Below are 15,730 nucleotides of genomic sequence, written 5' to 3'. Positions count from 1 at the left end.
AGGCCACACCCACGCTGTCTCCCAGAGGCCACGCCCACGCTGTCTCCCTGGTGACGTACCTGTGCAGGTGAGGACAGGCCGGGGCCGAGAGACACTGGAGAGATGACTTCAGGCTGTCCTTCCAACCACGAGATCTTCAGAGGGTTCCCCGTCAAACCGCTCTCGTTCTTGAAAGCCAGTTCCTGCAGGAACAAGCCAGTTAGTGTTGTGTGCCCACAGCCAGAGTGGCCCTGCCCTCAGGTCCCACAGAACACTTCCTCTCTTCGTTCTGTTAAAGACTGGACTGAAGTTTGTTGAGTCTTCCAGCCCGGCCCCTGTGTGTGTGTGTGGGCTGGTGAGAGTGTGTGTGTTTGTGAGACCCAGGGTGGTCTGTCCCCCAGACTATGTGGGGGGGCCCTGATCTATGCAGGGCCCCCCGGCCCCAGAGATGCTCTCTGGAAGGGAGCCACAACAAACCAGCTCACCACAACACAGAGGAGACACACTAGACCATCAGCTGGTTCAGTCCCCAGGTCCCTGGTTTCTATCAACACGCTCACACACAGCTCACACACACAGGAAATGTATAGTACGTTCAACAAGACAAAAGCCAAGGAACTTACAGCTGCTCTGACGGTTGCGAATTCCACCACAGCACTTCCCTTCTTCTTACTGGATATGAGGACATTTAAAACATCACCATACTAGGAAGGAGAGAGAGAGAGAGAGAGAGAGAGAGAGAGAGAGAGAGAGAGAGAGAGAGAGAGAGAGAGAGAGAGAGGAGAGAGAGAGAGAGAGAGAGAGAGAGAGAGAGAGAGAGAGAGAGAGAGAGAGAGAGAGAGAGAGAGAGAGAGAGAGAGAGAGAGAGAGAGAGAGAGAAAATTACCAGATATTAATATTTTCAAACTGTTTTCTCACAGTGGAAGACACTATCAATCAAACACAGACTTGGACTGGAAAAGCAGGAATAGAAGTTGCTCAGTCAGGTAGTAGCAGGAGAGAGAGTGGGAGAGAGAGTGGGAGAGAGAGTAGTAGAGAGCCAAATGATCTTTAGAAAGAGTGACCTCTGTAGCATTTCACAGTGGAGACCAGCCTGAGTCCGTCAAAGGACAGAGACCAGCCTGGGTCCGTCCGAGGACAGAGTTCTGGACTCCTTCACTCTCTGTGTGTCTACGTGAGAAGAATCAGTAAACCAAGTTCTGGTACAAGGCCGAAGCTAGCCCTGGCTCTCCTCCAGGCCACACCACCGCAAGGGACCAGAGGAGGGACCTGGGCAGGCCAGGAAGGACCTGGGCAGGCCAGGAGGGACTGGGCAGGCCAGGGGGGGACCTGGGCAGGCCAGGAGGGGACCTGGGCAGGCCAGGAGGGACTGGGCAGGCCAGGGAGGGACCTGGGCAGGCCAGGGGGGACCTGGGCAGGCCAGGGGGACCTGGGCAGGCCAGGGGGGACCTGGGCAGGCCAGGGGGGACCTGGCAGGCCAGGGGGGACCTGGGCAGGCCAGGGGGGACCTGGGCAGGCCAGGGGGGACCTGGGCAGGCCAGGGGGACCTGGCAGGCCAGGGGGGACCTGGGCAGGCCAGGAGGGACCTGGGGGCCCGTGATGGCCTAGCACATTACCCTGATCCCTGGGTCTAAGAGAGGGGAGGAGAGGCTGGGGGAGGAGAGGCTGGGGGAGGAGAGGCTGGGGGAGGAGAGGCTGGGGGAGGAGAGGCTGGGGGAGGAGAGGCTGGGGAGGAGAGGCTGGGGAGGAGAGGCTGGGGGACTTGGCCTGGGTGGCTGCAGTAAAAGTGATCCTTGTCAGCTGCAGTGATAATGATACAGGAGGGAATCAGGGCTTCTGGGCTCGTGGAGATGTTCTCAAGGGTACAAGCACACAGCCCGTGTTTGGTAGAATATTTACAGAGTGTCACCTGACATACAGTTCCTTCCTCAGCAAAGGAGTGAGGCAGGGAGAGAGGGAGGGAGGGATGTGAGGGAGGGAGTGAGGGAGGGAGTGAGGCAGGGAGTGAGGCAGGGAGAGAGGGAGGGAGGGAGTGAGTGAGGGAGGGAGTGAGGCAGGGAGAGAGGGAGGGAGGGAGGCAGGGAGAGAGGGAGGGAGGGAGTGAGTGAGGGGAGTGAGTGAGGCAGGGAGAGAGGGAGGGAGTGAGGCAGGGAGAGAGGGAGGGAGGGAGGCAGGGAGGGAGGGAGGCAGGGAGGCAGGGAGAGAGGGAGGGAGGGAGGGAGGGAGGCAGGGAGGGAGGGAGAGAGGGAGGGAGGGAGGGATTCCCAGACTGTGTGTCTATGGGAACAGGACAAGCCAGTAATACAGTGTGTTTGAGGACAGTGTAGTGGGCCAAGAGTGACAAAAGCAGAGTCTCTCTAGACCTCTATTTCACAAATCCAAATATTTGAATGTCTCCTTTTCCCTTTGGAGGACACGTAACCGGGAGAGGGTCCAAAACACACACGCAGTCTCACACACGTACTCTATGGATGTCCCCCCCCCCACACACACACACAAACTGTCACTCAACCAAACTTGCCCTTCAAGACATCGTTGAATGTTTTTATTCTCTCCCTCTTTCTCTTGGAAAAAACCCTGACTAAACTCATTTTCCCACAATCCTTTGACCCGGCCTCCTTGTGCCTGCTCCTGAGTGCGTGCGGAGGACAGATTGAGAAGCTGTCATCTTTTTTTAGGGTTCCTGACGTCAGTGACACTGCACTGGCACCATTCTCATCCGCCTCCTCATCCCCACCCTGCCTCACCCCCACCCTGCCTCACCCCCATCCAGCCTCACCCCCATCCAGCCTCCATCCCCACCCTGCCTCACCCCCCACCCTGCCTCATCCCCACCCTGCGTCACCCCCACCCTGCCTCACCCCCACCCTGCCTCACCCCCACCCTGCCTCCATCCCCACCCTGCCTCCATCCCCACCCTGCCTCCATCCCCACCCTGCCTCCATCCCCACCCCTGCCTCCATCCCCACCCTGCCTCACCCCCACCCTGCCTCACCCCACCCTGCCTCACCCCACCTGCCTCACCCCCACCCTGCCTCACCCCCACCCTGCCTCATCCCCACCCTGCCTCATCCCACCCTGCCTCATCCCCACCCTGCCTCACCCCCACCTGCCTCACCCCACCCTGCCTCACCCCCACCCTGCCTCACCCCCACCCTGCCTCATCCCCACCCTGCCTCCATCCCCACCCTGCCTCCATCCCCACCCTGCCTCCATCCCCACCCTGCCTCATCCCCACCCTGCCTCCATCCCCACCCTGCCTCACCCCCACCCTGCCTCACCCCCACCCTGCCTCACCCCCACCCTGCCTCACCCCCACCCTGCCTCATCCCCACCCTGCCTCATCCCCACCCTGCCTCACCCCCACCCTGCCTCACCCCCACCCTGCCTCATCCCCACCCTGCCTCATCCCCACCCTGCCTCCATCCCCACCCTGCCTCCATCCCCACCCTGCCTCACCCCCACCCTGCCTCACCCCCACCCTGCCTCACCCCCACCCTGCCTCACCCCCATCCAGCCTCCACCCACCAGGACTCCCCCTAGCAGTGAACTGAACAAGGTGGTAGCAGCTTGCATGAGAAGAGCACATTTCCGAATGACTCCCCTGGCACTGATAAACCCTCCTGGTAACAGGGGGATGGAACAATGGCGTGCACCGGTTTAAGAGGGCAATAGCAACATTGCCCTTAGCATTTTTAGCTGCAACAACATTTTATGGGGCTTGTTTAAAGGGCAAAATAAGAAACATGTAACCCAGTGAAGTCATGCAGACCTCAGAGTAAGCTGGACTGGAGAGAGCTGGTCTGAGAGACCTAAGACCTGCTGTCTCACCCCTCACAGCCTGTCTCACCTCTCACAGCCTGTCTCACCCCACACGGCCTGTCTCACCCCACACGGCCTGTCTCACCCCTCACAGCCTGTCTCACCCCTCACAGCCTGTCTCACCCCTCACAGCCTGTCTCACCCCTCACAGTCTGTCTCCCCCCACACAGCCTGTCTCACCCCACACGGTCTGTCTCACCTCTCACAGCCTGTCTCACCCCACACGGCCTGTCTCACCCCACACGGCCTGTCTCCCCCCACACAGCCTGTCTCCCCCCACACGGTCTGTCTCACCCCTCACGGCCTGTCTCCCCCCACACGGCCTGTCTCACCCCACACGGTCTGTCTCACCCCTCACAGCCTGTCTCCCCCCACACAGCCTGTCTCCCCCCACAAGGCCTGTCTCACCCCACACAACCTGTCTCAACCCTCACAGTCTGTCTCACCCCACACAGCCTGTCTCACCCCTCACGGCCTGCCTCACCCCACACAGCCTGACCCATCTTACTGAGAAGAGACCCACCTTACTGAGGAGAGACCCACCTTACTGAGGAGAGACCCACCTTACTGAGGAGACCCACCTTACTGAGGAGACCCATCTTACTGAGGAGAGACCCACCTTACTGAGAAGACACCCACCTTACTGAGGAGAGACCCACCTTACTGAGGAGAGACCCACCTTACTGAGAAGAGACCCACCTTACTGAGGAGACCCATCTTACTGAGGAGACCCACCTTACTGAGGAGAGACCCACCTTACTGAGGAGAGACCCACCTTACTGAGGAGAGACCCACCTTACTGAGGAGAGACCCACCTTACTGAGGAGAGACCCACCTTACTGAGGAGACCCACCTTACTGAGAAGAGACCCACCTTACTGAGAAGAGACCCACCTTACTGAGGAGACCCACCTTACTGAGGAGAGACCCACCTTACTGAGGAGAGACCCACCTTAGTGAGGAGAGACCCATCTTACTGAGGAGACCCATCTTACTGAGGAGACCCATCTTACTGAGGAGACCCACCTTACTGAGAAGAGACCCATCTTACTGAGGAGACCCACCTTACTGAGGAGAGACCCACCTTACTGAGGAGAGACCCACCTTACTGAGAAGAGACCCATCTTACTGAGGAGAGACCCACCTTACTGAGAAGAGACCCATCTTACTGAGGAGACCCATCTTACTGAGGAGACCCACCTTACTGAGGAGAGACCCACCTTACTGAGGAGAGACCCACCTTACTGAGGAGAGACCCACCTTACTGAGGAGACCCACCTTACTGAGGAGAGACCCACCTTACTGAGGAGAGACCCACCTTACTGAGGAGACCCACCTTACTGAGAAGAGACCCACCTTACTGAGAAGAGACCCACCTTACTGAGGAGACCCACCTTACTGAGGAGAGACCCACCTTACTGAGGAGAGACCCACCTTAGTGAGGAGAGACCCATCTTACTGAGGAGACCCATCTTACTGAGGAGACCCATCTTACTGAGGAGACCCACCTTACTGAGAAGAGACCCATCTTACTGAGGAGACCCATCTTACTGAGGAGAGACCCACCTTACTGAGGAGAGACCCACCTTACTGAGGAGAGACCCACCTTACTGAGGAGAGACCCACCTTACTGAGGAGAGACCCACCTTACTGAGGAGAGCAGAGAGGACGTCTTGAGAGTAATCTCCATCTGTGTCATCCTGCTTTTTACATTTCCACTTCAACTGGAAGAGAAAAGAAACAGTCAGTGCACAGGACACAACCTAGATCAGTCATACAAATACACACTTCTCTTCCTTTCTGCCTTCTCCCCTGTCTATGACCTGCATGTGGAACGGTCTGCTTTCTCCCCTGTCTATGACCTGCATGTGGAACGGTCTGCTTTCTCCCCTGTCTATGACCTGCATGTGGAACGGTCCAACGCCTCTCAGCAGGGGGAGAAAAGGCTCTGTAGAGGCCCAGCACTGTTCACTGTCAAAGAAATTACCCTTCCATTTTTGGCAATAAATATTTGTCAAATGCTGTCTTCTTCCAGGGTCGTACTCCTCTTCAAGGATAACCTTGAAGTTTAATCATCTCTCAGCGAGGGGGATGCCCAGGGCCTAGCCTGCTCCAACACTTTACAGGAATACTTATGTCACTGATAGTCTAAACAACCTAATGGAGATTGGAGTTCTCTGGCTGGACACACACACACGTGTCTCCAGTTGTAGATTTGAAATCTTGGACCGGCAACCAGCAAATAACGGGAAGGGTTTCAAACCCAAACACTCTGTCACACGAACAAAGTCCAGGCAGGCAAATGTCCTGGTCTTAGAATCTGTTGTTCTGTGCAGAAGGAGACTGATTAATGATCAAGGACCAGTAATATTATTCAGTTGCATGAGGACAAGGTATCAAGGACAAAGGATCTCCAGTTAACCCCAACCTAAAACGTAACTGATATTTGTCATAATTTTAAAATGTTCTGTTTGGAAATTCATCTTGTGGGATTTATTTTGGCACAAAGTGAAAGATTAAGTTCTGATCATTTACTATGAACACATACCTCTGTGCTGGAATACAAGGAAACAGCACTGCTTTCATGGCAGAGGTCATTAGAGACTCAGTCAGCCATCAAAAAGCTATTCAGATGTCTTTTATTTAGTCCCATCAATACTGCACTAGAACACCCTTAAACCTGTGTGATGGTTTACTTAGTGAACATGTGTTGAGCCTCAGACACAGCAGGGCCAGAGCAGGCCAGCCTTCCCATCATGCTTGTCTTCCTTGAACACAAACGAAGTCGTTTTTGAGGGGATACACTGATCCCGATGGCTATCGGACATTTTAACAAGATTAAATATCTAAACACATTAGCTAACATCCCTGGTGTACTTTAATGCTGAGGAACTGGGTGAGTTCCAGAGGACAGAGAATAAGGCCTCTCTGTACGTAGTTACTGCCCTCCTGACAACAGCCTCCGTGGAGGAGGGCTACGTGCAGCTTTAGGGGAGAGGGAGGGCTCTCATATATACTCCAAATGTCTTTGGTTTCAGCTGAACTCCGCTAGCATACAGCATGAAATACCTTGGAGGTTAGGAACATGTTTTACTCAATATACAGATTCCTCAATGTGGAGACCCCCCCCCATCACTCCCTCCCTCGCTTTCTCCCTCGCTTTCTCCCTCGCTTTCTCCCTCGCTTTCTCCCTCGCTTTCTCCCTCGCTTTCTCCCTCGCTTTCTCCCTCCCTCCCTCCCTCCTCTCCCACAAGAACCCTGACCCTAACCCGGGCTCCTGATCCCCTCCCCTGACTAATCCCAGAACCTCTTACTTTTAATTTAGGGGTCACATTGCTCTTGGAGAGTTGGTTGCTCTTGGAATCTGAGCTCGTGAGAAGAGGAGACAGAAAGACAGAAGATTATTCATCCAAACAAACAGACAAACACCCGGTGTGGTCAGGGAAGGCGGTGCCCCCCGGGCTGCCGGTAGAGACCAGCCTCTGTGTGGATCCAGACAGCCACCCTCTCTGCGGGCCGCTGGTCACCGTGGTTACCGTGGTAGCTGTCTGCTAGTCCCACCATGCTGGCTCTGGCCCCAGCCTGCTGGCCTGGAGAACGCTCTCCTCCAGGGGAGGCCTGCTAGCGTGCGAGCAGAGAGCTCGGGGAAGATGTGCTGACCTGGGCTGGCCTCAGGGTGGCCTCAGGAGGAGGCCAGCCCCACACCTCCCTCTGAGGGAGGCCAGCCCCACACCTCCCTCTGAGGGAGGCCAGCCCCACACCTCCCTCTGAGGGAGGCCAGCCCCACACCTCCCTCAGGAGGAGGCCAGCCCCACACCTCCCTCAGAGGGAGGCCAGCCCCACACCTCCCTCAGGAGGAGGCCAGCCCCACACCTCCCTCAGAGGGAGGCCAGCCCCACACCTCCCTCAGAGGGAGGCCAGCCCCACACCTCCCTCAGAGGGAGGCCAGCCCCACACCTCCCTCAGGAGGAGGCCAGCCCCACACCTCCCTCAGGAGGAGGCCAGCCCCACACCTCCCTCAGAGGGAGGCCAGCCCCACACCTCCCTCAGGAGGAGGCCAGCCCCACACCTCCCTAGGAGGGAGGCCAGCCCCACACCTCCCTAGGAGGGAGGCCAGCCCCACACCTCCCTCAGGAGGAGGCCAGCCCCACACCTCCCTAGGAGGGAGGCCAGCCCCACACCTCCCTCAGGAGGAGGCCAGCCCCACACCTCCCTCAGGAGGAGGCCAGGCTCCCTTTACAAGCCCCTCAGTCCTGCTCAGTCAGCCATCCAAACAAACAGCCTCTTTCTCTTCGTATGCTAATACGTTTTTAGGAGGTACAGAGGAGGTTGTGTGTGTGTGTTACCTGTGTGTGTGCAGCCTGTGTTGTGTGTGTGTCCTTGTAATTCTCTCTGGATCTGCTCCTTGATCAGTCTCTGCTCCTCTTGCAGTTGCCTGGAGCCCTCCTCCCTGAGACGAGCGATCTGGAGCACACACACAAACACACAGTTACACAGTTACTCCCCACACACACACACACACGCACCCACACACAGTTAATTTGATGACCTGACAACAAAAAAACATGAAAATGGTTGACATAATCCTAATTTAAGTTTTTAATCTAACTGGATTACTCATTTGTTTATGTTTCACACAGATGACAGAACACTGCCACCTACTGGTAATACCCCACATCTCCACGTGGAGCTGGGATTACATGCAATTAGTCAAATAAGCAAAAGTCATGATTCACCTCTTAAATCTCCCAAAAATTTCTGCAGCATGGACTTTATAAGGCAAAGCACATGAAATCATGCAATCTCATGGATTGGATGGGTTAGGGTTAGCTATAGTTAGGGATTAGCAGATGGGTTAGGGTTAGGGATTAGTGGATGGGTTATGGTTAGAGATAGTTAGGGATTAGTAGATGGGTTAGGGTTAGTTAGGGATTAGTGGATGGGTTAGGGTTAGGGATTAGTGGATGGGTTATGGTTAGAGATAGTTAGGGATTAGTAGATGGGTTAGGGTTAGGGATTAGTGGATGGGTTAGGGTTAGAGATAGTTAGGGATTAGTGGATGGGTTAGGGTTAGGGATTAGTGGATGGGTTAGGGTTAGAGATAGTAAGGGATTAGTGGATGGGTTAGTTAGGGATTAGTGGATGGGTTAGGGTTAGAGATAGTAAGGGATTAGTGGATGGGTTAGGGTTAGTTAGGGATTAGTGGATGGGTTAGTTAGGGATTAGTGGATGGGTTAGGGTTAGAGATAGTAAGGGATTAGTGGATGGGTTAGGGTTAGTTATGGATTAGTGGATGGGTTAGGGTTAAGGATAGTTAGGGATTAGTGGATGGGTAATAACCACATGACCCCAGTCAGGTGCGGCTGGTACTTGGTTCCAAGCCCAAATTTCTGCTGGATTTCAAGAGTCATTCAAAGCAGGAATGTTTGACAAACAACATGGGGTCCTATCCTAGTATTTTTGACCTTGGGAGTGTGTAATATAGTCCATTATTAAAAACAAAAAAATGACGTGTTTTTTTTGTGATGTACAAGATGTTTAGCGCGCGTGCATATGCTGTGTGTGTGTGCTGTGTTTGTAAATGCTGTGAGTGTGTGTGTATAAACATCCTACCTCTTCCTCAAGTGTTCTAGTGATCTTCACCTCCTCCTGGCTCTGGGCCTCAGCCTGTCGCTCCCTGGCCTCTAAATCTGGAACAGACACACACACACAGTTGACTGTACGGTGGGACAGGGCGCTGTGGGACAGGGCGCTGAGGGACAGGGCGCTGAGGGACAGGGCGCTGAGGGACAGGGCGCTGAGGGACAGGGCGCTGAGGGACAGGGCGTTGTGGGACAGGGCGCTGTGGGACAGGGCGCTGTGGGACAGGGCGCTGTGGGACAGCACTGAGGGACAGGGCGTTGTGGGACAGGGCGCTGTGGGACAGGGCGCTGAGGGACAGCACTGAGGGACAGGGCGTTGTGGGACAGGGCGCTGTGGGACAGGGCGCTGAGGGACTGGGCGCTGTGGGACAGGGCGCTGTGGGACAGGGCGCTGTGGGACAGGGCGCTGTGGGACAGGGCGCTGAGGGACTGGGCGCTGTGGGACAGGGCGCTGAGGGACAGGGCGCTGAGGGACAGGGCGCTGAGGGACAGGACGCTGTGGGACAGGGCGCTGTGGGACAGCACTGAGGGACAGGGCGCTGTGGGACAGGGCGCTGTGGGACAGCACTGAGGGACAGGGCGCTGTGGGACAGCACTGAGGGACAGGGCGCTGAGGGACAGCACTGAGGGACAGGGCGCTGAGGGAGCTCACCAAGCTTGATCTTCTTCCTCTTGTCATCCAGGTTCCTGTTCCTCTGCTCTGCCTGCTTCTTGGCAGCACGCACCTGGTCATAGGCAGCCTGGCACGCGGGACATGGCTTCCATCAGTAACAATGCAACAGTGTGTGTATGTGTGTGTGTGCGTGCGTGTGTGCGTGCGTGTGGGTACCCTGGCTGCAGCGTCCGTCAGAACCTCCAGAGCCTGGGACAGCTGGTGGAACAGGTCAGCTGGGAGGAGAGAGGACAGCCATCAGCAAGATGACACATTACACACCACACACACACACCACACACACCACACACACACACACCCACACCCACACACATTACACACATTACACACCACACACACACACACCCACACCATACCCTGCACACACTACCTCGAGAAACACATTCATTCGAGGGGAAAATATATATTGTCACATATATCTGTCGCATGTCAGCTCTAAACAACAACATGGAACAAAGGTTAACAACGTACAAAAGTCACAGTAATGAGAAGTCTGTGAGCTCTTAACACGTGAAGGGAGGTGAGGGAGAGCGGGGGAAGGGGGGAGTTGGAGGGGGGGGTTGCGTCTCTGTGCCAACGCGGACCAGAGGCTGACATAAACGTTTCCTCCGTTAAAAGGTGCCTCTAATGACTGGCCCGCTACCCTACCCACACAGCCCCCGCTACCCTACCCATGGCTTGGGTTACCCCACACATGTAACAGGGCCTGGGTTACCCCACACATGTAACAGGGCCTGGGTTACCCCACACATGTAACAGGGCCTGGGTTACCCCACACATGTAACAGGGCCTGGGTTACCCCACACATGCAACAGGGCCTGGGTTACGCCACACATGTAACAGGGCCTGGGTTACCCCACACATGTAACAGGGCCTGGGTTACCCCACACATGTAACAGGGCTTGGGTTACCCCACACATGTAACAGGGCTTGGGTTACCCCACACATGCAACAGGGCCTGGGTTACCCCACACATGCAACAGGGCCTGGGTTACCCCACACATGCAACAGGGCCTGGGTTACCCCACACATGTAACAGGGCTTGGGTTACCCCACACATGTAACAGGGCTTGGGTTACCCCACAGCTCACTGAGATTCCATGGTGCCTTGTCAGCACGGGGTGTCACCGTGCAGGAGGGGGGGGGGACATGACCCCCAACTCACCTCGTCCCCCCCGCCCCCCCCTCCTTGGGCTCTTCCCCCTCTCGCGTGAGGGGACTAAATCTGTGCATGTGAGCGAGAGGCTTTCTAGCCATCTCCTGCTCATTTCTGGGAAATACACCCTCCGCCCCCCTTCTCAGCCCCCTCTATTACCCCCTCGTTTCCCATTTTTCCTGACTTAATCAGGAATTGTTAGGGGGCATCCAGCGACCGCGCAGACCTCAGCAGAACACATGCCTTGGACGGCCCGTGTCTGAGACAGTTGTTGTTTTTTTATTGTTGTACTGACATTTCCGATTTCCGGCCTGCTAGCCTGCTAGCTGGGAAACTTGTGGAGAGGTGAGTGGGGTGGGGTTGGGCGTTGGGTATCGACCAGGCATCAGGGGGGGGTGGTAGGGCATCGGGGGGGGGGGGTGGTAGGGCATCGGGGGAGGTGGTAGGGCATCAGGGGAGGTGGTAGGGCATCAGGGGAGGTGGTAGGGCATCAGGGGAGGTGGTAGGGCATCAGGGGAGGTGGTAGGGCATCAGGGGAGGTGGTAGGGCATCAGGGGAGGTGGTAGGGCATCAGGGGAGGTGGTAGGGCATCAGGGGAGGTGGTAGGGCATCAGGGGAGGTGGTAGGGCATCAGGGGAGGTGGTAGGGCATCAGGGGAGGTGGTAGGGCATCAGGGGAGGTGGTAGGGCATCAGGGGAGGTGGTAGGGCATCAGGGGAGGTGGTAGGGCATCAGGGGAGGTGGTAGGGCATCAGGGTAGGTGGTAGGGCATCAGGGGAGGTGGTAGGGCATCAGGGGAGGTGGTTGGGCATCAGGGGAGGTGGTAGGGCATCAGGGGAGGTGGTAGGGCATCAGGGGAGGTGGTAGGGCATCAGGGGAGGTGGTAGGGCATCAGGGGAGGTGGTAGGGCATCAGGGGGGTGGGGGGACCTGGGAAACAACCTCTTGGCTCACCAGCTTTTGGGTTGTCTGGGTTCTTGTCTGGGTGGCACGTCAGAGCTTTCTGTCGATACGCTTTCTTGACCTGGAAGAGAAGGAGACACAACACAGTCTTTATAAACACCACAAGCTGGTTTACTTTACATTTGACTTCACGTGACAAACAGAGGCTTGTTTGCGGCCTGGATATTCCCTGCTATAGAGTCTCCAGGCCAAACGGCCTCTGGCAGGATATCACAGGCTCGGAAACTCTAAGCACGTACTGTACTAAAGATATTATTTATTTTGTTACTCAGAGGGTTGAAATGTGGCCCATGGTTTGGACCCGTGCCATTTATAACAAGTCACCATTTTGTGTTGATCACCTAACTTCCATGTCTTTTACTAAGTGATCTGCAGGAGTTTCAGCAGCAAACGCACCATATATTTTGACTGTGGTGCGGTTGGTTCACCCACATTTTTGAATCCTTCTTTTTAAAGGGATCGAGTAGCAGATAGATGTTTCACAATGTCCTTATAGGCATAGCGTGGCTTTTTTGTTGACTGTTCAGTCAGTTACTCTCTCAGAAGTTCCAGAGAATTCCAAGGAGCCAAATTTCAAGGATAAATGTGGACGTGTTGGCAGCAAACGCCAGCCTTTATTCAAGCCAGAACGAATATAAACAGCACACCATTGTCTATCACAGAAATGGGGCCATTAATAACTTAGGCCCGGCGCCAAAACATTTTGAGAATACGGGGAAATGATTCTGGAACAATTCTTTGGACTACTGTAGTCCAAAACAAGGTTCCACTCAAAAGCTGAGGTTGTAATTTTTAGAAATACTTTTGTTGCAACTCTTGGTTGTTCAGCAGAATGATAACCATGATGACTGTAACCCTCTCGAGGCGGCATGTGTCACTGTTCTGCTCTCTGAGGAAGGTCCTGGACATCCAGACCACAGCAGATAGGCTGGAAACAATGACTTCCAGTGATGTGATAAGATAATCCACTGGCTACAAAGGACAGTTCAATTTGGAGTGTGTGTGTGTTTGTGTTTGGCATAGTGACTAAGTCTGAAGGGCGCCTGCCTCTGTCTTCCAGATAATGCTTTCTAACCCTTTGCACTAGGTGGGCTACATTCTGGTCTAAACATCATTAAAGCTGTCCGAGCAGCAGGAACTTGGCAGAGCCAGCCTCCTTACAGACACACTGACACGCAGGGCTGTGGAGGAGAGCCAAGATGAAATATCTACACCCTGAAACCCCTACCCCCAAACTGAGGGAGCGATTAGACGCCAGAGTGACTCAAATGAAACAAATATGGCTGCCACCCAACCACTGATGTTCATATCTACAAATTCCACACTCCTGACTCCTTGGCCGTGAAATCAGCCCCCCTCTTAAACAAGAGGTGCAGAAGGAAATAACAGAGATAATGACAGAGGTAGCCAGAGGGCTGACCCACACCAGGGGAAGCAGCACTTCCAGGAAGCCTAATACGTCAGAGAAAGTGTTTCCATGCTGTGGTTGAACCCATATCACCATGAGTCTGGTCTAGGGGAAAAGCAACTTCCTCGCTAAGATGAACCGTGTTGAAGCGCTGCAGCTGGAGGTGCTAATCTAATCACATCGATCCACTTCAGAGATTTAGCCGTCTGTTTTTTAGCCTCCCAGTCCTGCCCATGGACACTGTCTGAGGGTTTGGTTTTGGTATCAGTCCCGACCATCAGACCTCACACAGTACGGCCACACACTCCCGCCACAACCGCCAACTTCCCCTCCATGTTCCTCTGGGGCGGATGAGACTTTGAAACACAATTAAGAAATTAACTTCTTTCCTCAATTTGGCAGCAATTTTCGTTGCCTTTCTGGCCTGCAGATCTTTGGAGCTGGAAATTGTGTAGAGGTTGTTGTGAAGAAATGAGTGAACGTGTTGGGAACAGGGGGATGGGATTTAGCTTTTGAGCTGTAAAAATTATGAAGGGGGTTGGGGCGTCTTTTCAGAACTAACAGAAATACACCTGTCTGTGTTTAAAGACATTCATAATCTTCTTTTTGAAAAATAAAAAAGAAGTTCCTACTTAACTAAACTGCATATATATATATATTTTTTTTTTTTAGAAATACTGATGAAAGCCATTAAGCGCCTAACCCCCCCCCCCCCCCACACACACACTCATTCAAACTAGACTCTACTGCCTCATGCACACACAGGTAGGCCTAGATGTCTATAGCCTTTCCCAACCTTTTCCACTTTGCGGCCCACTTGCATAGCCCAAATATTTTATCGCCGCCCAACACACCCGTTGACTTAATTGGCGCTTATCACACAGGTTTAACAACAAACAGTTTGCTTTCAAGGCAATATTTATTTGAGTGATCAAAGAAGACAACTTGTCCATCAGTGCCACAGTAAGCACACATTGTAAAGAGGTAACCTGGGTAACCATAGACATATATACTTTATTTTTCATTGGTTTGGCAGCCCACCTGTATCAAAGAGTATAGAAGGCTTATTATTTGCCTGTACTGTAATGCTGTATTACCCTAGCGGCCCACTGGGCCGCGGACCACTGGGTTGGGTATCGCTGGGAGTCAGGTGGCTGGTAATCAGAAGGTTGCCAGTTCGATTCCCGGCCGTGTCAAATGACGTTGCGTCTTTGGGCAAGGCACTTCACCCTACTTGCCTCGGGGGAATGTCCCTGTACTTACTGTAAGTCGCTCTGGATAAGAGCGTCTGCTAAATGACTAAATGTAAATGTAATGTAATGGTCTACAGACTGTGTACCTTCTGTGTTATTGCTACAGCAGTCAGGTTGGCTACAGAAACTCTCCACTAAGAGTTAGCTAGTAATCCCACACTTATACTATACCGCCACTTAGTGGTCATTTAAATGTACTTAAACAATATGGTTGTGAATCCAGTTACTAGCTAGCTATGACTCGGCAGAGAAAGACGGTTTTCGCTCAACCGCCGGCTGGCTAGATAAATAAATAGATAGCAAACAAACAACTAAGCTATTAGTTATCCAGCCTCCGTCCGTGCCGGTGCTGCCTTGCTGGTACATTTCGATAGCGGTGGTATTTAAGCAATGACAGGAAGCTAGCTAGGCTACCTACCTAGATGATTGTATGCGACGCATTATTGAAGACAAAATTAAAAATATTTTATGTCACGCTGGTAGTGAACTACATTAGTTTAAAGCAACCGTCTCATTTTATCTGACTGTCAAAGACTCGTAGTATTACTTTAGTATGTGCAAATGCAATTTATCTAGCTTAGCTAACATACAGCTTCAAGGCTAGCAGCATTCAAGTACACACCTCTTTGAGCGTCGCAGAGCTGTCGATTCCAAGTAAACCGTATAAATCCATCTTCAAAAGATCTTTTGTTCCAGTTTTTCCAGACATTTTCTTAAATTTTGCACAAACAATATAATCAGTAAGGATACAGTTGTGTTTGTTGTGGAAGAAACACATGGATGACGTTGTAACCTTTCAACTCGGAAGGGATGCATTTGACTGTGTCGTAGGACATG

The 15,730-nt window shown here is 53.7% G+C and overlaps 1 protein-coding gene across 2 annotated transcripts in view; it reads right to left on the bottom strand.

The window, feature by feature from the left end:
- The window catches only part of dnajc17 (DnaJ (Hsp40) homolog, subfamily C, member 17), a 33,344-nt gene extending 17,639 nt beyond the window's left edge, over positions 1-15,705 (bottom strand). For both annotated transcript variants that reach the window (XR_009931397.1, XM_062470034.1), the window contains exons 1-10: positions 15,516-15,705; positions 12,224-12,293; positions 10,272-10,330; positions 10,095-10,182; positions 9,414-9,490; positions 8,147-8,264; positions 7,115-7,164; positions 5,447-5,524; positions 603-683; positions 60-182 (exon numbers count right to left, since the gene is read on the bottom strand). Coding sequence is in view for 1 of the 2 variants with exons in the window: in XM_062470034.1 (XP_062326018.1) it covers positions 60-182; positions 603-683; positions 5,447-5,524; positions 7,115-7,164; positions 8,147-8,264; positions 9,414-9,490; positions 10,095-10,182; positions 10,272-10,330; positions 12,224-12,293; positions 15,516-15,671 (900 nt within the window). In the remaining variant the exon portion in view is untranslated. The remainder of the gene's footprint in view (positions 1-59; positions 183-602; positions 684-5,446; positions 5,525-7,114; positions 7,165-8,146; positions 8,265-9,413; positions 9,491-10,094; positions 10,183-10,271; positions 10,331-12,223; positions 12,294-15,515) is intronic.
- Between the last annotated feature and the right edge of the window lie 25 nt (positions 15,706-15,730).

This window comes from Osmerus eperlanus, chromosome 9, assembly GCF_963692335.1.
Source record: "Osmerus eperlanus chromosome 9, fOsmEpe2.1, whole genome shotgun sequence".
Lineage (NCBI taxonomy): Eukaryota > Metazoa > Chordata > Actinopteri > Osmeriformes > Osmeridae > Osmerus > Osmerus eperlanus.
Note: the sequence above shows the minus strand (reverse complement) of the source record. Positions and strands in the feature narration are given on the sequence as shown.